The sequence below is a fragment of the Amphiura filiformis genome, chromosome 12 (assembly GCF_039555335.1).
Source record: "Amphiura filiformis chromosome 12, Afil_fr2py, whole genome shotgun sequence".
In the NCBI taxonomy this organism is placed as follows: domain Eukaryota; kingdom Metazoa; phylum Echinodermata; class Ophiuroidea; order Amphilepidida; family Amphiuridae; genus Amphiura; species Amphiura filiformis.
Genome location: NC_092639.1, coordinates 53,222,371 through 53,249,869, shown reverse-complemented (window position 1 = coordinate 53,249,869; position 27,499 = coordinate 53,222,371). Strand labels below are relative to the sequence as shown.

The 27,499-nt window shown below is 36.8% G+C and overlaps 2 protein-coding genes across 2 annotated transcripts in view; one reads left to right on the top strand and one right to left on the bottom strand.

The window, feature by feature from the left end:
• Positions 1 to 27,117, top strand: part of LOC140166905 (syntaxin-7-like) — a 36,546-nt gene extending 9,429 nt beyond the window's left edge. Inside the window, exons 5-13 of the mRNA XM_072190391.1 lie at positions 2,381 to 2,450; positions 4,706 to 4,802; positions 13,427 to 13,499; positions 14,332 to 14,366; positions 14,792 to 14,851; positions 15,518 to 15,670; positions 21,120 to 21,192; positions 21,632 to 21,714; positions 22,688 to 27,117. Of these exons, the coding sequence (XP_072046492.1) occupies positions 2,381 to 2,450; positions 4,706 to 4,802; positions 13,427 to 13,499; positions 14,332 to 14,366; positions 14,792 to 14,851; positions 15,518 to 15,670; positions 21,120 to 21,192; positions 21,632 to 21,714; positions 22,688 to 22,780 (737 nt within the window). The 3' untranslated portion in view covers positions 22,781 to 27,117. The remainder of the gene's footprint in view (positions 1 to 2,380; positions 2,451 to 4,705; positions 4,803 to 13,426; positions 13,500 to 14,331; positions 14,367 to 14,791; positions 14,852 to 15,517; positions 15,671 to 21,119; positions 21,193 to 21,631; positions 21,715 to 22,687) is intronic.
• Positions 5,089 to 7,015, bottom strand: LOC140165417 (uncharacterized). The gene has a single exon (XM_072188720.1). The coding sequence runs from the start codon at positions 6,994 to 6,996 to the stop codon at positions 6,097 to 6,099; it is 900 nt and encodes a 299-aa protein (XP_072044821.1). The 5' UTR covers positions 6,997 to 7,015; the 3' UTR covers positions 5,089 to 6,096.
• Positions 27,118 to 27,499: the final 382 nt, after the last annotated feature.

The window sequence follows — 27,499 nt, the reverse complement described above, 5'->3', positions numbered from 1 at the left end:
AATTGTGTGTTACACTTTTATGACACCTTAGCTTATTTTGAGCCATTTTTAAATCCCCACACTTTATTCAGGAACTTCATTCTTGATTTGATCATGATATTTCGTTCATGTAATTCTTATTTTATTGAAGATATTTTTCATGTAAAGTTGACAATGACTGAATTGGCCTGATGCATGCCACAGTAATACACGGACATTGTGTTTACAATCAAACCCGGAAGTAACTGTGTGTCCCTGGCTGACGCCATCAACTAAAGCGCCCAATTTGAACGATTTCGCTTTTGTAATTTAGGGCGTGCCAATATCCAATCTTTGCATGGAGATTATGTCTAGCCTGGTACGCTATGCAAATAAAAAATATTCTTTTCTGCTTCCTGACATCATAAGCTTTCCATTGATATATAACTTTATTTTCAATGAGGTTCACCTTTAAAGGTTAGCTTCTTTATGACAGGAGCTAAAATATGATTATCAAGCTAAGATGATCATTACTATACTGGATGAATAATCTACACCAAGACACCATGATTATCATCACCGTTTACCATGTTTACTAACCACCCCCGTTTACTACCCGCTCCCCTTTACTCAATAAAATTGGTTGTAAGCACAGATTCTGCAGGGGCCTACCAGGGCCACCAAGCCAAGGAGGGCAAAATTTCCAAATCATCCCACTGACCTACTACTAAAATGACTTTACTGGGACATATGTGTGTGAAGCCGCTCAAAAATATGCAATTTTAATGCTAAAATTTGCTAAAACTTTTAATTTTTAATGATTTTGTCCTGAAATTGTTTGTCCTGAAATTGTCTCCCCCTTCCCTAAATGAATGCAAGCAGCCTGGGGCAAGCAGTTAACCATATTCATGATCTGAAACACATGAGTACAAATTTCATGAGAATTGACCAGGAAAAGGTATTTTCACACATCAACCTTCACTTGAGGCCTGTAGGCGGGCCCATCCTTGGGCCCCTGTAAAAGTTGGCGAGGGGACAAAGATTACCAGACCTGCATGAAAGGGCCTACGTGCCTCTTGAAAATTTTGGCTTTTAGATGCAATAACCGGTGGCAGCCATGAAGGAGGGCAAACACAAAACACAATATGACAGAGCTACAGTACAATTCTCTAGATTGATTCCACAACTTTTCATACGTACTGTGTGTATTGTATTATTATCCTGGATCAAAAGCCTAGGCTTTGGATGACATACACACAAGCAGAGAATTAATCAATAATTAACCCTAACCCAACCAGAGCTCACTATAGCTCACTATTAAAGCACTGCTTGTGCATGCATTCCAGGTGATGCGATGACGCATGCATTCCAGGTGATGCGATGATGCAATCAGCCTAAATCATACTCGGGGAATCGCTGGCTGGGCTAGTGTAATCCGTGGAATGCGAGGGGTCTGAGGTTCAAATCCTGGGGTACAAAGTGACTTCTTTGTTCATCTTCTCCCTTTTTTGTTTCTTCTTTCCCTTCCAATAGCAAAAAAACCATGGGCACGGTTAGGGTTGGAATGACGTAGTATCGTATTACATAGGGCCCATTCCATGTCAACTCCAGGGATGTGCACCGCAGCACCTCTTCAATTTTTTTCTTTTTTTCTGTGTACATGCAAAGTCAAAAATGTGTACAACTCTATGGAGAAGGCAAACCTTACTAATGTGTTGAAGCCATCACGAACCAAAGTCAATATCTCTCAGAAATGTTGTCCAAGAACATATCTTCAACATACCTGAAGTTGATGGTGGGGCAAATTGTCTGACATTGGTTTTCAGAGGGGCATAAATGTAAAAAGTGGTTTTTATGGGTAATATCTCAGCTAAATGTATTCTAATATGCTCAATATTGATAAGAGTAATGTCCTCAAAGGGCTCTGACTGGCAAAAACTTGACGTAAAATTATTTTTACTTTTGGAGTTCTGACCCCCTCCCCCCCCCCAAAGTTGGTCCTGGTTGGACAGGTTGCATTTTGAGGGCCCTATATCTTTTACAGTAAAGGAGTTACAAGTTTTTTGATAGCAGATTTGAATTTACACTTATCAATAAAAGTACCCCAGGATACATACCTTTTCACAGTTTTAAAGGGTTCCCTTTAGACATTTATGGACCTCCAAACATCGTCTTTCGCGTTGCGACACATTTTTACGCTGACCCCCCTAAATTTCAAATTCATGCCACGGAAAAATGGAAATGGAGTATGAAGCTCAAATTTTCAGAATTTTACTTTCTCATCAATATCTACCACCACACAGAAAAAGAAAAAAATTGAAGAGGTGCTGCGGTGCACATCCCTGGAGTTGACATGGAATGGGCCATAGACAGTATTTCTAACACTGCTTGAAGCTTATTGTTTTTATCTTGTTTTCTGTAGTAACAAATTTGGAAAAGGTGAATAGACAACTCGGTACACAAAATGACACCATGCAACTCAGAAATAGAATGTAAGTAATGTATTTATTTTTTTATATATTTTTTGCTTCTTTTCATATACCGTACTAAATTGTAAAAGTGGAATTTTTTGAGGAACATTCATTTATGTGTGTTTTATGCTCAGCACAGTTACCGCAAAAATATAATTGTTTTTTTAGGGCATAGGGATTTCAACTGGAATAGCCCCAATGAGAGTACAGGAACATTATTATTAACAACCAAGTAATATGAGAATTAAAGCTGCTGCATGCTTTTCTTATGTCCTTAACACTTAACCCCTTTCAATGAAATTAGCAACCATGTTAAAGTTTCATTGGATTATGCGTCAATTAAGTCCCAACTCACACTCACATAAATTCACATAAGCGTGCACCAGTCATGCATTATGCAACACACAACTAGCATTTAAAGTACTGCACCCAACTTCCCGCAGTCTATGTCAATACACAGATTAATGTTATGAGTCTTATTTTTTTCACATATATTATAAGCCGAACAAACTTCAGGAGGGTGGTTCGACTTTATGAAACATTATTTTCACCTTGTTGAATTACCTTGACCCCCACTCCCCCACCAATGTAACTTCATGCTGGTACTAGTATTTTGATGACCATTTAATATGAAAGATGTGACCATACACCACAAAGGGGCCATAATGTCATGAAAACTAGTTTCAATGAACAGTAGAAAACAAAAGGATTTCTCATCCTATTTATTGATTGTTACTACTGTACCTTCCTATTCTTTACAAGCAATAGGAACATGCAATATATTATTGTAAATCTTATTTTGAATTTGCCTGCCCAATATCTCAAAAAGTTATAATGCTGACTTTATAGCCATTTGTGGTAGACAGTCATAAATGTGCATTGGTAGGCCCCATAGAGTACTATGGGAGTAATAAATGAGTTTTAACCTACTTCATACGCATTTTAGGTTACAAAAACCAGGCCCGTACGCACCACACCCCCCACCCCAAATTTGGAAAAGTGTACAAAAAGTCCCAAAATTTCAGAATCCTAGGTTTTTTACCCTTTTTTGGACAAAAAAGGTCCAAATTTTGGGACAAAAGTCCACTTTTCACAAAATTTTCCCCCTCCCCTTGGAAAAAAGTCCACTTTTTCAAAATCAGCAACCCCCCAAATGAAATCCTGCATATGGGCCTGACGAAAACCAATCAACATCTTTCAGACCTAACTTGCTGGCAAAGTGATGTAATAATCGGAACAACTACCATAGCAATAGGTGAAAACAATTTTTGAATATTTCGCGCTGTGCAACAAGCAGGTTGCACTCATCATCACCTGTGTATGTCTGCAATCATAGATTGAATATAATACCGCTCTTTTCAAAGATACTAATCTTAAAGGTGCGAGTGATCAGCATGATATGGTTCAATGCAGAGGTACAGTGTGAACATACTAGTGCAGCGCGGTATATTCAAAAAAATTTTCACCTATTGCTATGGTAGATTTAATCTGATTAACTTACATTACTCCACCAGTGAATAGTATTTGTGATGTGATCAAGCTAAATGAATCATTTGTCGCTAATATTGATTTTGAGATATAGGCAATAATAGTATCAACATCCTTGTATTTTATTTTTCTGAGCAACACTAAAATAACAATATCTGTGGATCTATACATGTAAGTCCAATTATGATGGAGTTTCATCAAAATAAAGCTATGAAAATACTGCTTGATCGTATCACATTTTTACGTGGTCAAGCAAAATACGGGTTTTCCACTGATACCAAAATCCCTGTTTTGATGGAGAAAATGTGGTCATGAGGCTATCATGCTGAACAAATTGAAAAATGGTGACATGTCAAGTGATTTTTTTAAATTTTGTATGGTGTTGACCATAACATTAACAAAGAAATAAGCAAATTTAATATAGAAACAAAGGAAAAATGTTTGTAACAATATTGTTGAAAACATGTTTTTTTGTCAGAGTTTAAATATGTGCAGCAAACTATTTATAAGCAAGTAATTGAATACATGAATACAAAACCCACCCAAGTCCATACTTTGGCCTATCACATATAAAAGTTGAACCCAAATCCACCCCTCTATGTGCGTCTATTGAGCATATGAAATCCAAAATACCCAGCATGTATGATACACATTTTGTTTTTTAGTTTTCTCAAAATCACTTTCTATAGACTTGGGGGTGGGTTTTGTGTTATGCATTATATATCCCTAAAGCAAACAAATTCATGCATAATATTGAAATATATTTGTATAATATTTTTGTCTTACAGTCAAGTTATCATGCAGCAAACTAGTAAACAGATCACAGAGACGCACAAGTCCCTACGGCGAATAAGTAACGTTTTACGACAACCTAGTATAACAAAGGTAAGTGTTAATCTGGGTGACACTAAAAGGGATATACAGTCATTTTACCAGTAAAATATCTTTCAATCCTTGAATGAAAAGTAAACTGCAGAGCTTTTCGCACAAAAAGGGTCACCAGTTCAATTCAAGGACAAAAGTGAACAATGTGGAACAATGTGTTGAAAAAAGAATGAATTGCATTGCAGCTCATGATGGAATAAACAATTAATAAACTATTAATTTCTATTTTATACAAGACTATATATACTAAGAAAACAGTTTTGATTCAAATTCAGTATGTAGCAGGGTAAATGTTTTTAAATATATTTTTATCAAGATATTGATAAGTTGATCTTATGTTTTTAATGACTTTATATCCTTTAAAACATGGGTGCTGTTGACACCATTCCAAATTTGACTTGTTTAACAAATGTCCATTACACTAAGCCGTTAAACCTTCATAACAACTCAAATAACCATTCGTAAAGTTACGAATACACAATACTAGATGTAACTTTATGAAGGGTCCCTGTAGTAAATCCCTATTCATTCATTCATTTATTCATTCATGGTTTATTAAAAGACACGGCAGCAGCTAAAAGCTGAATTGATGTGAAATTTACAATAAGTAAAAACAACAAAAAAGCATGACATATGTTAAAATATCAAAAATATCACATAAAGCACACATAATCAACCAAGGGGCGAGACCTCCACCTGCAACCAGATCCCATGGAAGGGTACCATTCGTAAGTAAGTTTAGTGAAATAGAACTTACAACTCATCATAAGTTACGAACGATTTCGAGACTTACAAAGCTTCGTAAAGTTTAGTGAAATGGACCCCAAATAAGATAAAGAAGTGGTTATATTTGTACAACATAGGTGTACCATAGTGAAGTTTCAGCACTGCTAACTTGATAATGGTACAAAGTACTTAGCATAATGCAAAAAAATTGTTTGCTTGTCCTTGTCCAACTGTAATCTTGAAAATCTGGAAACAAGTTTTTATTGTAGTACAAAAAATATCGACCCTAATTTTAGAATTTCCAGAAAGAATCCTTTCAGACTGTTGACATCCTGAAAAGATTTTTTCACACTTCTAAACAATCATATCCAAAATCACACCTATCTAGGTGTTTTTTTTACTTACATTAGATACAATGTTTGGGCTATGATCAAAAGGTCTTCAGAATGGATCAGACAGTTATGCACCCCTGCTCTAGTCTACAGACACTGTATTCAAATCCAGTGCCTTAAATCAATCTATTAGAGACAAGATCACAAGAGAATGGTTTTAGTGTCACAAATGGGGCTCAGTTTTCATAGAGTAAGAATCCAGCAAAAGTGGTTGGCTTTTCACTTGCATGACCATGCAACGATTTTCCAGTAATGCCAAATTCTAACCAGACTTGATTACCTTGTTCAAGCTGCAGCACAACTCCTTGACTACCTTGCAAATACGTAACTCCACCGGCATCAGTCTCTTGCACAATACCCATGGCAATGATAGTGCCATCTTTCTTCAGATAAACATATGTGTTAGCACCACCACCAGTATTCGCTGCTATAGTGAACATGAAGACATACATGCCAGCAACTTGGCATGTAAACTTGTGACTTGAAGTACTGTAATGGTTTCCAATGTTGGTTTCAACTGCTTCAAATATGACAGTATCCCCCCGGTTTCCTGTCTGAGAGGTTGTTTTTGCCACAGAGAAAGCTGATCTTCTTTGACCGCCAGCATCCCCTTTTTGACCTTTCAATCCGCTTGGCCCGGGTAGTCCATCAGATCCAGGTCTTCCATCAGATCCAGATCTTCCATCAGATCCATCCATTCCTGTTATCCCACGAGGCCCAACTTTACCTGGTAAGCCCTGGAGTCCACATTCTCCGCGATCGCCACCTGGATCCTGTGGACCGGGCAGGCCTGGTTCTCCTCTTTCCCCTCGTTCACCAACTTCGCCTTTCCTACCACCTTCTCCTTTTAGCCCATCTCTACCGGATAAACCATTGTTACCCGGAGTTCCTGCAGCACCGGCGGCACCGGCTGCTCCTGCTGCACCAGGTACACCCGGCAGACCTGCAGGGCCTTGACAGCAGGCATTGCAGGTGTTTGGTGAAGTTCCATCTGGTGGACTGGTAGCTTGGGACCAAACAGGGTTCAATTCCTTTCCAAAAAGTATGCAGATTAATATCAGATACATTTTCTCCATGTTGAAGTTTGGTGTCTGGAAAATGCAAGAATTAGGAAAAGAGGAATTGAAAACAAATTGCCAACAAAAATTGACCGGTAAAAGACAAAAACCCTGGCAGTATTTTTCTGCCCTGGGACGGGTTTAACATGTATAATTGTATGCCAAATATTGCTTGATCCCCTCTCATTATACACATTGAAAATTCATTATGGGCTGCCAGCATTTAGCTGGAAGGACTACCGTTGTGTGGATGTATGGGGGTGTGGCTGTATATGTGTAATGGTTCGGTTAAGGTTTCTAAAATGGCCACCTCTTCCAAACTATAAATTTAATGCCACTGTCAATGTAACTTGGCCACAAGCATTAATTATATTGTCTATAAATGATAAATGATTTTTGTTTTTACAAAAATGTACTATCCTCTACCATGTGATAGATGACAGGCAGGTCAGACAACATCACCATTATTTTCATATACATGTAGTAACTGCATCAGTCTTTAAATTATTTGTAAGTGGTGCAGATTATCTTTCCATTACAAAATGCACAATGATACAATGTAATTTGCCTTCTTACCTTATTATCACAAATTTCACATGGAATTTGATACCAAGCAAATTCTATAGCTGCCAACAATTTTAATCCCAAATTGGTAAAAAGCTGTTCAAGCTGTTCACAAGTTGCTCGCTCACAAGATGTACACTTTATGAAAACTTCAAATGTATTATGAAATTGGAGTAAGTTGATAAACTTGAATTGATGCCAGCTAGTTGCTAGGTGATGTGGAAGGCTGCTCTTTAACTCCTGCAATATCAAGGGTGATCCAAGTTTTGCTCAAGCTATATTAAATGCCAGTAATTTTTCACCCTTTGCTAACTTTGAACTATTTCACTTGTTTTATTGTTTGATTCTAAGCTCCTTACATTCATGAAAGAGCTATACATTTGGGCAATGTTATTTTCGCGATAAGTTGCTTGGAATTAGCAACAAGAGTGACAATCAGGGGCTATCATTTTCTTCAGAAGGGGGGGGGTGTCAATAAAATGGCAACCCCCCTATTTCGGCAACAAATATTTTATGACCCCCTCCCCTACCACTGATACACCTGCCCTAAACAGGATAAAATTGTATTGAAATAAGTCTTTTTGAATAAAATAAACATGCTATCTGTGGTCATCTTGTGAGTCCCTACATTTTGGTCATCAACAATTTTATGACCCCCTATTTTTTTTCCAAAAAATTATGACCCCCCTGTATATTTGGGACCCCCCCCCTTCCGAAGAAAATGATCCACCCTAAATGTAGCATGAACATTTTACACTATTTAATTTCTTTATAACCCTATATGCCAGTAGATAAAGTACAGTGTGTCATGGGCTGTTATTATGTTTGAAGGAAAGGTATGTGCCAGTTCAAGGGTCAATACATGACTTGGCTCCACATTATTTTATTTCTGAAGTGAATAAAGATTTGCTCAGGACTTAAAAACCTATGGGACTTGCTGACCCTGGCTGAAATTTGATACACTTTTGATACACCACTTTTGATACGTATGAAAAATGTATGAAATAAAAGGCTTTGAATTGGAACCCTCATTTCATACACTTTTATGTATCAAAACTGTATCAAATTAACATTGCATACACATTTTATACATATCAAAAGTGTATCAAATGCCAAGATAATGTATCAAAAAGTATCAAATGAAATGTATCCTTTCATTTCATACATATTTGATACATAATTATATCAAAAGTGTATCAAATAAGTAACTGTATCAAATCAGGGTTCCAATTTAAACTGTATCAAATTAGCGTTCAAATTTTATCCTTTCATTTCATACACATTTCATACATAATTTATATCAAAAGTGTATCGAATATGTTACTGTATCAAATGAGGGTTCCAATTTAAACTGTATCAAATTAGCATTGAAATTTTTATCCTTTCATTTCATACACATTTCATTCATAATTTATATCAAAAGTGTATTGAATATGTTACTGTATCAAATCAGGGTTCCAATTTAAACTGTATCAAATTAGCGTTCAAATTTTTATCCTTTCATTTCATACACATTTCATACATCATTTATATCAAAAGTGTATCGAATATGTTACTGTATCAAATGAGGGTTCCAATTTAAACTGTATCAAATTTTCGTTGAAATTTTTATCCTTTCATTTCATACACATTTCATACATAATTTATATCAAAAGTGTATTGAATATGTTACTGTATCAAATGAGGGTTCCAATTTGAACTGTATCAAATTTGCGTTCAAATTTTTATCCTTTCATTTCATACACATTTCATACACAATTTATATCAAAAGTGTATCGAATATGTTACTGTATCAAATGAGGGTTCCAATTTAAACTGTATCAAATTTATGTTCAAATTTTTATCCTTTCATTTCATACACATTTCATACATAATTTATATCAAAAGTGTATCGAATATGTTACTGTATCAAATGAGGGTTCCAATTTAAACTGTATCAAATTTGCGTTCAAATTTTTATCCTTTCATTTCATACATATTTCATACATAATTATATCAAAAGTGTATGAAATATGTAACTGTATCAAATCAGCGTTCCAATTTAAACTGTATCAAATTAGCGTTCAAATTTTATCCTTTCATTTCATACACATTTCATACATAATTATATCAAAAGTGTATGAAATATGTAACTGTATCAAATCAGGGTTCCAATTTAAACTGTATCAAATTAGCGTTGACATTTTTATCCTTTCATTTCATACACATTTCATACATAATTTATATCAAAAGTGTATCGAATATGTTACTGTATCAAATCAGGGTTCCAATTTAAACTGTATCAAATTAGCGTTCAAATTTTTATCCTTTCATTTCATACACATTTCATACATAATTTATATCAAAAGTGTATCGAATATGTTACTGTATCAAATGAGGGTTCCAATTTAAACTGTATCAAATTTGCGTTCAAATTTTTATCCTTTCATTTCATACACATTTCATACATAATTTATATCAAAAGTGTATCGAATATGTTACTGTATCAAATGAGGGTTCCAATTTAAACTGTATCAAATTTGTGTTCAAATTTTTATCCTTTCATTTCATACATATTTCATACATAATTATATCAAAAGTGTATGAAATATGTAACTGTATCAAATCAGCGTTCCAATTTAAACTATCAAATTAACATTCAAATTTTTATCCTTTCATTTCATACACATTTCATACATAATTTATATCAAAAGTGTATCGAATATGTTACTGTATCAAATGAGGGTTCCAATTTAAACTGTATCAAATTTGCGTTCAAATTTTTATCCTTTCATTTCATACACATTTCATACATAATTTATATCAAAAGTGTATCGAATATGTTACTGTATCAAATCAGGGTTCCAATTTAAACTGTATCAAATTAGCGTTGAAATTTTTATCCTTTCATTTCATACACATTTCATACATAATTATATCAAAAGTGTATGAAATATGTAACTGTATCAAATCAGCGTTCCAATTTAAACTGTATCAAATTAGCGTTCAAATTTTATCCTTTCATTTCATACACATTTCATACATAATTATATCAAAAGTGTATGAAATATGTAACTATATCAAATCAGGGTTCCAATTTAAACTGTATCAAATTAGCGTTGAAATTTTGATCCTTTCATTTCATACACATTTCATACATAATTATATCAAAAGTGTATCAAATATGTCACTGTATGAAATCAGCGTGCCAATTTAAACTGTATCAAATTAGCATTGAAATTCTTATCCTTTCATTTTATACACATTTTATACATAATTATATCAAAAGTGTATCAAATATGTCACTGTATCAAATCAGCGTTCCAATTCTAATGCTGGCCAGCTGGACCGCCCTATTTTTGATACATGCCATTTGATACACCTTTGATATAGTTTTTTGATACACTTTTGATACAGTTTTTTATACACTTTTGATAGTTTTTTGATACACTTTTGATACAGTTTTTTATACACTTTTGATACAGTTTTGATACACTTTTGATACAGTTTTTTATACACTTTTGATACAGTTTTTCAAATTTCAAAATTGGTCCAATCAAGCTCAAATTCAACAAGAATTATCCGTACATGATCTAAACATATTTGCAAACATTAATGACCCCAAAGTGAAGGGGTCAAAGGTCAAATTTTGAAATTAGTCTAATCAAGCTCAAATTCAACACTGCCCTCTACTGCTAATGCTGACCTCTAGCACTTTCCCCCATCACGGAGCAGCTCAATGCACTTTCCCCTATCAACGTTCAAAATTACAACGCAATAGGATAAATGTGTGAGAAAGTAAAACAAAAAAGAAGCAAAACCCAACCAAAATGGAACATACATACATCAGAAGGCCTGCTTGGAATGCAGTGCTTGTCACTGAAGTTGTTACCCTCAATAAAGAGACAAAAAGGCTACCAATAACATCTACTATACAGGCATGTGCTATATTCATGCTTAATACATATACATTGAGGCCCTATATATAATATATAGTAAGCTTACCTTATCAGAACAAAGTCAGATATTTCCTCTTTAATCACAGTCCCTGATTACAACTACATTGTAACCTAATGTGCAGTCTACAAGCATGTTTGTATCATCATCATGATAAATAAAACACCATAATTTGCTCTAAAATACAGTACATTTCCAAATGCAAATCCTGGTGTTAACTGCATACATGCCACATGGGCAAATTTGAAAATGATGAGTCATTATCTAGACATGTGATCAGTTATTGATACAGTTTTGATACACTACAAAAGGTCAGTTTATGAAAGCCCAATTTGATACACTTTTGATATACCTCTAGCCACCCAAAATAAACTAAGTCCAATTTAATACGCTTTTGATACACTAAAAAACAGGCAAAGTCCAATTTAATACACTTTTGATACACTGTATGCAGCCAGAATTTGACTAAGTCCAATTTGATACACTTTTGATATACCTCTAGACACCAAAAATTAACTAAGTTCAATTTGATACACTTTACATACACTAAAAAACAGGCAAAGTCCAATTTAATACACTTTTGATACACTGTATGCAGCCAGAATTTGACCAAGTCCAATTTGATACACTTTTGATATACATCTAGCACCAAAAAGTTCACTTTGATACACTTTACATACACTGAAAAACTGCAAAGTTCAATTTGATACACTTTTGATACACCACAAGCATGGCCAAAATTAACTAAGTTCAAATTTGATACACTTTTGATACATTTTTGATACAGTTAGGTGGTATTTGATACAGTTTTGATACCTTATATTTTCAGTTGATACATTTTCAATACACCCTTTGTATATCAAAACTGTATTAAATTGCTGTTTGATACAGTTTTAATACACTTTGATACACTTTTGATACACTTCTTGCTGTATAGAATTTCTGCTAGGGGATGCTGGCTGCCATGGGGGGTGCTATCTGAAGGACGTCTTTGTCCTCTATTCCTAATCAATGTGTTACAACAAGCTGTCTCTTGGCCATATATATTGCAAATAATGACTGAAGGAGGAGGAAATTTAAACTTTCATCTGGCCTCATCTGTGTTATTTCTCTCTAAATTATTAAATTTACAGCTTCAACTTTGAGGTATAATTGTAAACATGTTTTTTTTTAAAGTTTAAATTGTTTATATGAGTACCAGTGAGGATTTAAGGTTTCTTTATTGCATGTAATTAAAGCAGGATAGTCTCATCAACAACCTTACAAGTTTCTCCCCCCCCACACACACACACATTATTTTTTCCATCAAAATAGCTGTTTCTTTTGATTTTGTAAACCCAAATGTGTCTATAGAGGGTTAACCCACTTACTATTTAGGATTTACACAGTATTTGCATGGAGCCTTCAAAAGCACATTTTTGACTCTTATATCTAAAAAAATTTAATACGAGTGTAAAACACAAGTGAAGAGAATTAGGCTTTAAAAAATTGTTTGTTTGGAATAACCTGACTGACCCTAAAATTAAGTCTGACCCTGACTTTAAAATTTTTTTTTTAAATTAATTAAATTTTCAAAAAAAGGAGAAAACGTTCCTTTATCAAACGCAATTTACAGCTTTAATGGTAAAAAAAAGATCCCGACCTACCGACCCTAATTTTTTTATGTTACGACATTCAAACAATTATTTTAGGCCTTATATGTGTTTATAGTCGACATCAAACATTTTTGACTGAATATTTCAGCGAAATTATTCTCAGCAGGGATATGCAATATATTACTGTAAATCTTTTGTGTGTGCAGAGGATGTGCCTGTCTAATATCTCAAAAAATTGAAATGCTTACTTTACGACCCATAAACGGTCATATTTGATATTTACTGTCGCTTAAAATTTGAATGTAGTTTGTGATAAATTTGTCATTAAATGTGTCTACTTTTTATCTTTACAGCCACAGAAATTTCAAGTAGAAAGACTAAACAATGAATTTCAAGATTGCATCAAAAGGTATGATCGGCTAAAAGGTAAGAAATACTCAAAGAATTTAGAGCACTCAAGTTATTCAGCAAATTACTTCAGCGGTGTCCGTCTGCTCTGTCTGATTACCGCGTAAAAAGAACTAGGACCAGCGAATGAGGTGCTGTAAGGGGTGTTGCGATGATGGCATGATTCAATTAACCAATCGGAACCCCACTTGGGTATACACTATAAACTGCGCCAAATTGGCAGACCGCTGAAGAATTGTGCTGAAAACTATAGCTCAGCCGATATGAGGATGATGCGATGATGGCATGATTCAATTAACCAATCAGAACCCCACTTGGGTATACGCTATAAACTGTGCCAAATTGGCAGACCGCTGAAGAATAATTATGCTGAAAACTATAGCTCAGCCGATGTGAGGTTTGACTCCAGTTCCTGGGGCTCTTACAATTCAAAAATATAATTAAGAAATCAAAAATGCGCAAAATTGATATGAGAGGCCAAATTAAGAGCTTGGCAAGCCAATGACCCTTTACATGAAACAGAATTTAGATGTAAAACAGTAAGAAAGGAAACTACAAGTAAATTATTTTATATTAATGAATGAATTAAAACAAAGACAAGACAAGAGGCATGATGCATACATGCGTTTTGGCCTCGGCACTGCTTCAAATTCTTCAAATGAAACTGGGGGAGTTCTTTTGAATGCAAAAGTTATTGTAAGCTGATATAGGTACATTTACCTATACAGCTGATCTGCTGCAGACATCAGTTGTGATGCTAAATGGTTTATTAGGGGCCTTGTGGAGTCCACAATGTGGACTAGTCAAAATAGGACATTTCATGGACACATCTTATATCCACATGTTGTAGGGAGTGATGTTAATCAGTTTGGTGTTTGTTGGGAGGTTGGTGGGGAGTGTGGTTGTACCCCCAAATTGAGTTGGTTTGCTAGCCCAACCCCTTGTGAAAATTTCAACCCAAAAAAACCAACCCTCTTCCAAAAAAGAAACTTAACTTTCCATCCCCCACAATAGTGTAAAATTTAAAATTTGTCTGGTAAACACAAAATTGAACCTTTAATTATAATTGAAAATTGGCCTGGTGAACACAAAAGTTGCTGGTCGCAGTATCGAATCGCGCGTGCAATGTTAATCGCGCATAGTGTACATGCATGCTTACAAGGGTGATTTGTTGGCACGCTTGCAGCGAATAAGCAGCGATGTTACTTATACCGATTTTGAGGTGAACCAAAGATTAGATGGTTGATAGTAATCCAGTATTCTTATCTATGAAATAACAACAATATAAACTTTTTGTTTCCACTCTGCAGAAAACAGCCAATAAGATGAGGTCGTGTCCATTACCACAAAAGAAGATGGTTGGAGACAGTGTAAGTACCGTATTCTCTCTAATTTAAGCCCCTCTCTAATAAATGCCCCTACCATTTCTTTCAACCAATCTGTTCCATAAATGCTGTCAAAATACCATACAGTACCAGCGTTTGTGGCAGCAGGCCATTGCTATCGACAATGTTTACAGTATTTCTAGAAATCCTGTAATTTTGTGGAGCAACGCAGTACTGTCAGATGGTACTGGTGTTTTTAATCGGAATTATCATTATAAAAAGGACCCCTAATTAACACCCCCTTTTGTGAAAAATGCAATGCCCCAGGGGCGTTGATTAAAGAGAATATGGATGTCATTATATTTGTGAGGTGTAAAGGATGTGACTATTGTTTATTTTTGTGGAAGGACAATTAATTGTAGGGCATGTACATTTGATTTTTGAGATCAATTTTACCACATTTCTTTAGGAATTCAATCATGTTTCACTTTTGTTCATCACTGTTTAACAATGATGTGTCTGCATCATCTGTCTGGTTTACTTTGCTTTGCCTAGTTTAGTAAACCATGCTGAAATCATTTATTGCAAAACAAAGTGTTTCTGTGCCAAAAATTGGCTGAATTCACTTACAAACTCGACTACACCTCGACCGCATTATGTCTTGAATTAACAAAAGTTGAGTTTTTTTTTCCTCTTTTTGTACTACTACAGTCAACAGGTTACCATGACGATGATGCTCAGAAACCATTAATGGAGGACGCTCGGAGGCAGGAGATGCAGGCACAATTACAGCAACAGGAGGCTGTCATTGATTATGACTCGGCACTATTTGAAGAAAGGGAAGAACAAATTAGACAAATTGAGGTTAGTAATCAAACCTCTCACTACCATTGAGAATTTGGTTTTTAAAGTTGGGGGTATTTGACAGGGCTGTCAACTCTCACGCATTGGGGGCGAGTATCACACATTCAGGCACTTTCTCACGGTCTCGTGAGCATAATCTCACACCAAGGTAGTAAATCTCACGCAAAGAGCTGAAAAATTAGTAAAATCTCACGCATTTTTAGATTCTTGAGCGCCGTGGCTCAAAATAATCATGGGTCAAAATGAACATTGTAGTCGGCAAACAATAGTTCCATCCTGGTACGCCACTGTTTGACAGCGTCTCATGCCAAGCAATTACAAAAAGTTGACAGCCCTGTATTTGATAAGTTTTTTCAGTGGGCACGTAACAAATGTCAAACATTGCAACTGGATTATACTATACTATATTATCAGCTCGTAATAGGCAGGACTCATAACATCCTATAACACTGCTGGATGCAGCACCTACATGAACTGCGCTTTGTGTATTGCGTGACTCACACACACTTTTGTGTATTTATACAGGTGCAAGTTTGGACTTTTTTGACATGCGCAGTAAACAAACCGACTAATTGTTGCATATTACGAGCTGCTCATAGTGTAGCTCCGACTGCTGAAATCAAAGTAGAGACCTGTCCTTCTGCCATATCGTACATCTATCATCCAACATTTCAATTGCATAGGGTCTATGACAAATTTTAGTTGTTTTTTTAAAGTTTAGGGTATTTGGATGAGCTCTTCGTTGAGCATGAAACAAGTCTCAAGTTTTATGACTTGACTATTAAAGTTGCTAATCTAGTGGGAGCAGAAGGGTGCTACATGTGCCCCTACCCCCTGTAATCTAAAAAAATCATGCAAGTTTGGCTTATTTTAGCCACTGATCCATTCAGGCCAAAAATGGCAGTTGTGAAATTGAGACACAGGCAAAAATAGAAATTTAAATCCTGATGATCCCATCATGCAATGGTACTTTGCATAGGATGTGTGGGATATAGTGCAGTCATTCCAATGTCTAGCCTGCCCTCATGAAGCAATAAATACCAGTGGATTTAATGGACATAAAAATTTTAAATATCTATATATTTTGGCTGGCCTTTAAGCTTACCTATTAAGTGACGTCATGTGGGAAATTGAGCTATAAAATATCAAAAATATGCACTAAAATTAAATTATCTTCTTCTTTTGATTAAGTCGGTAATTAAGGTGCACAATGTGCATATCACACCAACTGAAATGACCTGGTGACTCGCGTGAAGATTTAGTGACTTGCGAAATGCTTTGTTGCGTTGACTTTGAAGGCTTCCACTGTCTTAGAGTTAATTACATAAGCTGGAATTTTGTTCCATTCAGCTATTGTCTTAGGGAAGAAGGAGTTCTTGAACACATCTTTGTTGGCCCTGTGCTCAACAAATTTCTGTTGATGGCCCCTAGTATTTCTAGTATTCAACTTGAGATGAGATGTTGGAGAGATGGCTACAAGGTTGTTGTGTATTTTGTAGACCATGGTCAATCTCTTGATTTTCTCCGTACTCTTAGATCACCCCATTGGAGATCTTCTAGAAGTCTTGTGACTGTTCCTTCCTCTCTGCTGTAGTTTCTTTTGCAGAATCTGGCTGCTTGTCTTTGCACTCTATCCAGAGATTTACTGTTGCCGATTGTGTGTGGATCCCATGCTGCCACAGCATATTCAAGGTGAGGTCTCACCAAGGAGAGGTACGCTGTGGCTTTAACCTCTTCACTGCAACTCCACAAGTTACGCATAATTACACCAAGGACTCTCTGAGCTTTACTTGAAGTAAAGTAGGTAATGGGGATACGCATCCTGCACAAGAACAAATAAACACAATGGGGAACGATTGCTCGCTACAAGAGGAAACTGAATATATTTAATAAGAAGCTTATCTTTACTTGAAGCTTTTTTGGTTTGTTTATTCCAACTGAGAGTGTTGTGGAGCTCAATCCCCAAGTAAGGATGGGATTCTTCAGACGATAGCGGCACACCAGGTGTATTTCCTCTTGGTGGGGTTCCATGATCCAAAGGATATGGTACAACACTTCGACAGATTGAAATCCATGAGCCAATCATTCTGCCAGGACTCCAACAGCTCGAGATCATTTTGAAGCAAAGATATGTCCTTGTCAGATGAAATGGGTTGGTAAACAAGGCAATCGTCAGCGAACATTCTGACTTGCGAGGTCAGCTTGTCAGGCAAGTCATTTATATATGACAGGAATAATAGTGGTCCCAAGACCGTTCCCTGAGGAACACCTGACGTAACAGCTGCTGCCGAGGATGACTCGCCGTCAATAACTACTCGTTGCTGTCGACATGACAGGAAGTTGGAAATCCAAGAGTGTAATGATCCTCTGATCCCTAAGTGATGGAGCTTATGCATGAGACGTTTGTGAGGCACTTTGTCAAATGCTTTTGTGAAATCCAATATCGCCACGTCGATGGTTTTCTTGTCTTCCATGGTGGACGCCAAGTCATTGATGGTAAGTATCAGCTGGGTCTCAGTTGATCTCTTGGCTCTGAATCCATGTTGGGTGTCTGACAAAATGCTGTTCTGCTCAAAGAACTTCATGATATGGCTGTGTAAAATATGCTCAAGGAGTTTACAGACTACAGATGTAAGCGACACCGGGCGATAATTCGCATGCTCTGCACGATCACACTTTTTAAAGATCGGAGCTATATTTGCTATCTTCCAATCATCGGGCACCTCTCCATTATCAACCAAAGTCTGGAACATGTCTCTTAGTAATGGAGCAAGATCTTTTGCTGCCAGCTTCAAGAACCAAGGTGGAATTCCATCTGGTCCCATAGCTTTTGAAGCATTAATATTCATGAGCAGTTTTTCAACCCCATTAGTAGAGATGATCAGGTTTGGTATTCCATGAGGTAGAGAGAAGCTCACATGAGGGAGTGTGTTGTCATTCTCCTTTGTGAAAGCACGCTTTGGAATTGATGATTCAGCATTTCAGCCTTTTCCTTTGTGTCGCTAACAGTCTTGTTATCCTTCTTAAGATCGCCAACACCAGTACTTTCTTGTCTTAAGTTCTTTATGTAAGACCAGAATGCTTTCGGCTTATCTTTGATGGAGGAACTCAGAAATTCATTGACTAATCTAGCTTTGGCGCTTCTAATTGCTCTGGTGAATTCCTTTCTAGCTGAGCAAAATGTGCTCCAGTCTTGACCAGACTTGGTTTTACGGGCACGGTTGTAAAGCTTTTGTTTTTTCCTGCATTGTCTACGGAGTGCTCTGCTGAACCATGGCACATCAAACCTTGAGCTTGTCATTCGGCTGGGAACAAATTTCTCCATGGCTTCCAGGATACAGTACTTAATGGCATCCCACTTAGCACTAGCACTAAGCGTCCACAAGCTTGGCAAAATACTCGGCCGAGAATTGTGAATGTGGTCACCAATAGCCTCTAAATCCGCTTTATCCACCAGGAATTTTTTGCGTTTGATCTTGCGCTTTCTACTGGGTCTCAGATCTAGGTCCACCACTACCGCATCATGGTCTGAAATGCCATCTGTGACTGATACCTTCTTCACAATGTTTGTGTTGTCGGTGAAGACTAAATCCAAGATGTTGTTACAGTCATCTTTGTGCCTTGTTGGTTCTGTGACTAGTTGGTCAAGATTGTGGTCTTCTACCAAGTTGGTGAGCTTCTGAGCAGCTAGCCTACTGTACCCTCTTGGGTAACTAACCGCAGAATTAGTTGGCCAGTCAATGTTGGGTAGGTTGAAGTCTCCAACTAGAAGCAGATTACTGTTATTGGATTGTTCCTTCATCTTTAGAATTGATGTATTTACTTCATCAATCCTAAGCCCATGATTGTCTTCAGGCGTCCTGTAGAAATTGCCTATTATCAGAGGCTTGTTTTGTTTCAAGTTCAACTCACTCCAAATGATTTCACATGATGAGTCCAGATCTTTACGGTGGGTACAAATGAGATCAGTTTTGATTGCCTGGAAAACCCCTCCACCATGGGTGATAGTCTGCCTGTCTTTTCTAAACACGGTAAATGTAGGCGGGAATATTTCAGCACTGTTTACAGTTACACCATCATGCAGCCAAGATTCAGTCCCACATATCACATCTGGGTTGTGCAAATCTATCATAGCTGCTAGATCAGCTGGTTTATTCACAATGCTACGGCAGTTAATCATAAGGCAACGCAGAAATGGTTTCACAACGGAACGTAAAGGTTTCTTGTTCTTGGATTTGTTTGATTTTCACGCGAGTCACCAGACTCGTTATCCGTGCTGGCTGAGTCATCCATACTGGCTGAATCATCCACACCGGCTGAGTCAGAGGTACTTTCTCTCTCGATGCTATTTACACAATCAGGGCAGAACCAAAGCTCATCGCTGTTTGCTAGGCGATCATGAGTGGCCTCATCCATATTAGTACATTTATCATGCAGCCAAAAGTCACAACCATCACACTGCACTGCAGCATCAACTCCCTCCACTTCACATTCTTTACAGAGTCCACATGGGTAATAACAACTCTGACAGAACTTGCCCTCAATGGCACATTGTTTGTGTAAAGATGCGTTGCAAATATCGCACAAAGTTTGCCCTGATTTACGGACGACTTTGGCACATCGATTACACTGGGGACCATTTGGTGGCCCTGGGTTGAGTTCAACATCACCGCTGAGCAGGATGCACAAAATAAACCAGCTTGCATTTTTGTTGGGTTGGTGCTTGACAAATTTGTTGAATTTAAATGAGTTAATACTTTTTACAAGAAGAGTTGAGTAGGCCCTATTGCCGTCTCTCCAGCATGTTGAAGAAAACTGTATGTTGTATCTATGCGGTAGGTGTCTCTCATATGGTAGGAGATTATGTACTTGGTCACGATTACAGCTGAAATGCTTACCAACGATGTATACCAATGATACAGTTGTCACAATATTATACCAGAAGTTTTGTCGCTGGGTGCTCATTATAAAAATGGAGATCAGTTATTGTACACAAGACATATAAAATTCTTGGCACAATGTTTCACAAAGTTTACTACACTTGGGAACTGTTACACAGTCGCAATTACACAAAGTTCTCAGAGTACTACGATGGTACTACAACAAACACTCACGATGACTGCCTTTCTCGGTGCTGAATTCTGCTCCTTGGAGATTGCTACACTACACTGTCCACCACAACACTGCTGTGCTTCACTTAATTTAAACACGATGGTATTACAACAAACACTCACGATGACTGCCTTTCTCGGTGTTGATGAAGATGAACATATTCCACAATTGATGAAGATATTCCACAATTATGCAATTATGTAAACAATGTAAAAAGTAAGCATCCACCCAGAATGCCTTTGTTAAGTGCCCTTGGCCTTGGAGCAAAATAATCATGTCACAGTTTATTTTATTTTGATATGTATTCAATATAATGTGATTGTGTTTGTTATTTCAGGCGGCCATGTTAGATGTGAATGAGATATTCAAAGACCTTTCTGTCATGGTATCAGAACAAGGAGAAGTAATAGGTAAGAACAGAGGCAGTTTTAGAATGAGAGAATAAAACTATTGTTTTGAGATCCAGCCGTGTCTCTATATCATCAGGAGATAGAATTATTTCAAGTGAAAAATAATGTTCCTGTGTTATATCCTGTGACAGTGACATTTCTGGGTCTCCAAACAATACTTTTATTCTCATTCACAAACAGATCACCCAGGCGTAAGATCTTGTTTGGGGTTAGTCAACAGAACTGACACAAAATTTTAAATTTTCACTTGTGCTTTTATTGGTAATATTAAAGTATTTATCGAACAAAAACTTTTCCTTATTGACACTGGAATATGATCGAGGGCTGAAAATGTTTGCTTGAGTTTCAAAAGTCAAAATTTGTCTAAGTTTGTATACAGTATGTTTGATTTGGTATGTGTCAAGTTTTCTAAAAGAACCTTGTTATTCCCTCTGTGTAGATTCAATTGAAGCCAACATAGACACAGCAGTAGATAATGTAGAAAGTGGCAAGACACAACTACAGAAAGCATCAACTTATCAGGTGAGTAGTTTTGGACCCATGAGTGACAGTCCAATATAGCAGATTTCCTCTGTGTAATGTTTGATTTTACCCCTGGCACTGCAGCCACTAATATGTTTGATTGATGCAGCATTAATGGTCAATCCCAAGATCAAGCAATTGTGGCTGCGGTGCCTGGGGGAGGGAGGACTCTAATTAACTTCAAAGAATACAAAATTGCACAGCCTGTTTAATCATGAAGAAAAAAGAAGTATGAGCATATCACCCCCGTCATATATGAGCTTCACTGGCTGTCATTAGAATTTCGGATGAAGTATAAGTTAGCTGTTCTTGCTTTTCGGCACTTTGAAGATACGTTACCAACTTATCTGTCTGCTACACTCTGCACGTGCAAACCAGCTCGATCACTTCGATCTTCCACTGAAAGATTTTTGAAATCTCCCTGTGTTAATCTTAAATCCGCCGGTGAACGCTCCTTTCATTTTGCTGCTCTGGCTGTTTGGAATTCGCTTCCAAACAGCCTCCGTAACACGCATTCGCTTACTCAGTTCAAAAAGCAACTTAAAACTCATCTTTTTCTTCATGCTTTTCCGAATTCACAGATGTAACTTGTTTGTCTTTATTGTTTGTGCACCTTGAGTTCTTTTGAAGATTGTGTGCCTACTAAGAACCCTCCATTACTTTATTAAAGATCTATGTCATCTCAAAAATTAAACCTGTACACTAAAATATAAATTTACAATATCAGTAACAATAAAGATAACACTACCACAGGGCAGCTATGTTATGTTAGACATCACCTTAATCTTCTTCACATTCACAGGGAGTGTAAATTTCAAATGGGGTTACCAGAATGAGTGCCTCCATTTGAAATTTACACCCCCTGTGTGAATGACTAAGGTCATATATTCCATAGGGGGTGTATGGATTTCAAGTGGAATAGCCCAAAATTAACATCATCCTCTCTTTTCTTCCTTTTTAATGTTTCTTTCAGAAAAAAGCTCGCAAGAAGATGTGTTGTTTATTTATAATCTTAGCAATAGTAGCGGCTGTTGTGGCTCTTATACTCTACCTCACCCTCAAGTGAGAGAGATGTTTTTATATATACTCATTCCATAGTCGTGGTTCATGGCTACAATTATCATATGAAGACCATTGGGACATGTCAACCCTGATGATAGGGTTAATATTATGTTCATACATGATTTAACTTGTGTATACTGAAGAGCACCAATGTTATCAAATCAACCTCATATCGATTGCACAGTTCATCATTTATTGTGACACCAGACTAGAACATGTACCTCTGGTGGATTTAGAATCAACCTCATTTGACCTCCATTGTTCATCATTTTGCTATGAAACCGGGATAGAATTTTTCCCTCTGGTGACTGGATATCAAAGTATTCAAGAAAACACAATATGAAATGCTAATTTGCCATTATAGTCTGTTTCGTCTCAAGTTGAGAGTAACGCCATTGTTGGATTTTGCAGTGGCAGATTCGAATCGCTGGTGCTAACCTAATCCTGTGAAGCGTAAATCCTGTGAGATGTATACCCGGGCGTAGTAGGGCGATTTGTCCGTATAAACACACTGAATCGAATCTGAGACTTCGAAATCCATCTTGGCGTTACTCGCTACTTTAGATGATACACACTATAATAAGGTATAAGGGTGTATATTTTTAGTTATATCACTAATAATCGACTTCCTTTTGGCATGGCAGAGATGAACTTTACTATTTTACATACACAGAAAAGGTTGTAACATAGAAACAGATTTAAACAGTGTTACTGTCTTTTGCCATAGGTTGATTTATTGTATGACACATACTTTGACAAAAGATCTTCCTCCAAGTTGACCAAGTTACATCCTTTCACTCTGTGAGGGTCATTGATAAAAGTTGACCAAAGCTATAGCAAAATGAAATAACATGTTAGTGAAGTAAATATAATAAGATACATCCTTTAACCACCCCTGTAATGCTTATGTATAGTACTTTAATTAATTCACTCAATGCCACACAGAACACTGCAATTAATAAACGGTACTCTTTGGAGGTATATTTCGCATTTGATATCAATAATTATGAGTTGGTTTGCGGGTGGTTTGCAGCAAGATTATTTGCAATTTAATTTACAAGGAGCATGGCAGATAGTTCAATAGTATTCACAATTGGAAGTGCTTTTGTAAAACGCACTCAATCTATTGTCCATTCTTCGAGACAGCGACTTCAGTACTATGTCGCAGTTATTTTGCATGTGTACAGATGCACCGCCTTTGATTTATATCATGCATGTAGAATGTAAACACTTTGAGTCAACACACACAATTAATAATATGCCCACTGGAAAATGCACTGACATCACTGTCTTTAGGAAGCAAAGTGGACTTTCCCAGCCAATATGAAAGCGGTACTCATACTTTTGCCTTGTTGTAAACAAAGTAAAATCTGATCAAAAAATGAATGATTCTTAGTAGATATATAGTAGCAAGCTTAGCTGTTTTGCCTGCTGTATCAAACAGCAATTACCTGCTTATAAGAAGATGTTGGGAAATTTATTATCGCCAAAGTCGTAAGTAACTTGGAACATGTTAATTGTGGACTGAGTAAGTTGGGTAGAGCATAAAATTATACATTTTGAAGTGATGATGATGACAGTGTAATGTGCTCCCACAAAATGAGCATAAAATCGCAAGTTCGTAGTTTCAAGACCCCCTGGCTGCTGAATTGATGTTCTTTGTTTAAGGTGGGGTATTCTGTATGCCAGTAGTATGTCCGAGTCCTTAGTGAATGAGGCGCAGCATGCACAATAGGGCATTCACAAAGGACATCTACTGGCTTGTACATATTGGCATCAAATAAAGAACATCAATTCAGCAGGTAGGAGGTCTCGAAACTACCAATTTGTGACTTTACCGCTCATTTTGTGTGGGCAGGTCAAAAATGTACTAATTTAATAAGAGAAAGGTTTTAATTTACTGAAATGGGGAATTATTAATTTGTGCAAAAAAGGCAAGATATACATGTAGTCAGACATCTTGTGTGAATTTTAGCTGTTGTGACATAAGTTGCAGCAATCCTACACAGTACCTACACATTACCAATGCTGCTTCTGCACAGGACCCACCAGCAACATGGTAATGCACTGGTTCTGCACTGGTACTTCCCTTTTACTGATGATCAATACTAGCCATGTACCTTGGCGACAGTGTACCTGTGCAGGTGGCCGCAATAGGAATCTGGTTGTGTAACAATTAACATCAGCGGCAGTCCAACCTCTTTAATCTGGATCTCTTTTATTCAATTGTCCAAATCTAGCCCTTTAGAAATTCAATGGAGAATTACACATCTGGGTAATGCTTGGTTTTATCGCGGCCAGATAAAAGAGGTTGACTGTTATTATAGTGTACCACAGACTGGACCACTTTGCCGCACATGTTGCTGGAGAGCACGGTCGGTGGTTCTGTGGTGTGACTGGAATCATGATGATATGGTTATGGGTTCAAGTCGCATCACAGCCAATATGTTCTGTCCTTGCGCAAAGCACTTAATCATGTTTAAATGGAATTAGCCCATTCGTCCGAAGGGTCATTAGTCTGAAAAAAGTTAAGGTATAGGGTACTTGAGATTAGGGTTAGGGATAAAGTTAGGATTAGGGTTTGGCTAGGGTTAGGGTCATAGGTTTAGAGAATGGGTAATGTTTTGGATAAGGGTTAGGATCAGGCCATAAGTTATAGATTAGGGTTAGAGTGAAGTTTGGGATTAAGAGTAATGTTTAGAGTTTATAACTAAGTTATTGTATTTTCGGACTGATGACCCTATGGACTATTGACCTGTATCCACCATATTTGACCGAAGTAATGCCTCTATAATAATAAGCACCCATACGGAATATTTAAAAAAAAAGAGTAACAAAAGTGCCCCTTTTCATTACATCTACATACATAAATTTAGTCAAATGTCTTAAAATTACCATCAAAATCTTCTAGCTTTGGATTAACTTGATAATACGGTAAGGTAACAAACTTACGTGAAAGGTAACAAACTTACTGTGCATGAGGAATAGTCACCCTTATAGAGGCCCTGCATGAAATTATCGATTGGCTCCAAACAAATGATTTGAGCCGGTGTCCTTCACCGTAGTTATGGCGGAGTGCAGTCCATTCAATCAAATGTTGTCATCAACCTATTTGATCGTAGTGCAGGGTTATGTGTGTGAGACGAACTGTCACGGTAGATTGCAATCATGCTTTTGTTGAATGCATTTGAGTAGTCCGCCATATTTACGGGATGATACGTCACATGCAAGGTCTCTATACACTGAGGAGTCTGGATGGATTAAAATCGTTTTGAAAGAGAGGCATTCCTTAGCAGGCACCCTAAGCTGAATTTATAGTACATCAGTGAGCGATAGCGATTGGTTTTGAGCCAATGAGGTAGACTGCTTTTTGTTGCGTTGGGAAAAGCGTGCTGCCTCATTGGTCAAATACCTGTCACTCATCAATGGAGTATAAATTCAGCTTCAATCTGTGGTACCAATCAAAGTTCTGGTTTGTATCAGTTTATTATATCCTGGGTTAGGAATGGCAAAAATGGATGTAGCCGCAGTTGAAAAAAAATTGCGGAAGTGTGCTTACCAGGATTTGTAGGACTTGGATGTGATTTTGTTAGGAACAACACTATTGAAAGGCAAGGTTTGACTGGGAAAGGGGAAAAGTGAAAATGATACTTGATTCTATTTCAGCATTACAATCAAAATGAGAATATTAATGTGCAAATGAATTTCAGCCAAAAATGGTAACTGTCGCATCTGCCATGGAGATTGGTTATGGTATATATGATGTAATGATAGCTTTACATTTCAATGTTTAATATATGATGTATACATTTATATGTAAATAATGAATATTTTTATATTGGTATTAATGATACTGTTGATTTCATTAATCATATTCTGTGTATATATGTAAAGAGCTGAAATACGAAGCACCAGAGTAACAATCAGAGATAAGTCAACATTCGCTGAACTATACCAATATGTTGTCATGCCTCGCAGGAAAGAAATCATCAAATAGATTTGTAACCATGCCATCCTTACTCCGATTCCTTTAATTGCACACATATTGTTTTCTCCCAGAATATTTTATGCTTTTAATATTTTTTATAGGGAGTGAAAATGAGTGGCACAATCCATATCAGCCAATTATGATCATTGTTAACGACAGAACTGATTGTCGTGATCAGTTAATTTGGTGCATTGCATTCAGCTCCACCTGTTTATTTGTGTTGGTCAAATTGCTTGTAATCAGCCTAATAATAGGCCATCAATGTAACATTGTTTAATGTATGGATGATTGTGAGGGAGTCAAGAAAATTTGACTAATAAATGTCTTGTGTACAATTGATTATGTATCATTTATATCTGCAATGTGTCAAATGCTAGCATTATTTAGAGTGTGAAGTTTAAGTAGTCTCCTCAGCAGCCAGTTTGGTTCCGCTCCCTCCACACAAACAGTCTGCTAATGATTCTGATTGGCTAAGGGTACTATACAAAGTCGAGTAGAACAAAGATTGAAACGATGTATCCGCAAACTTTATTGCAGACTTGATTGACAGTGGGTTGAATTCCTTGCTGAATAATCAGCTGTGTGAGCAGCATCGAAAACCCACCAGTATAGCGTTGTTGTAATCACCACAATTTTTACAATGTGAATATTTTTAGCACGTACACGAAGCGGTATTTATGAGATACTGGTTCTGGGCAAATTTATGTAGCCATGAAGTTATTAAGGTAAGCTTAC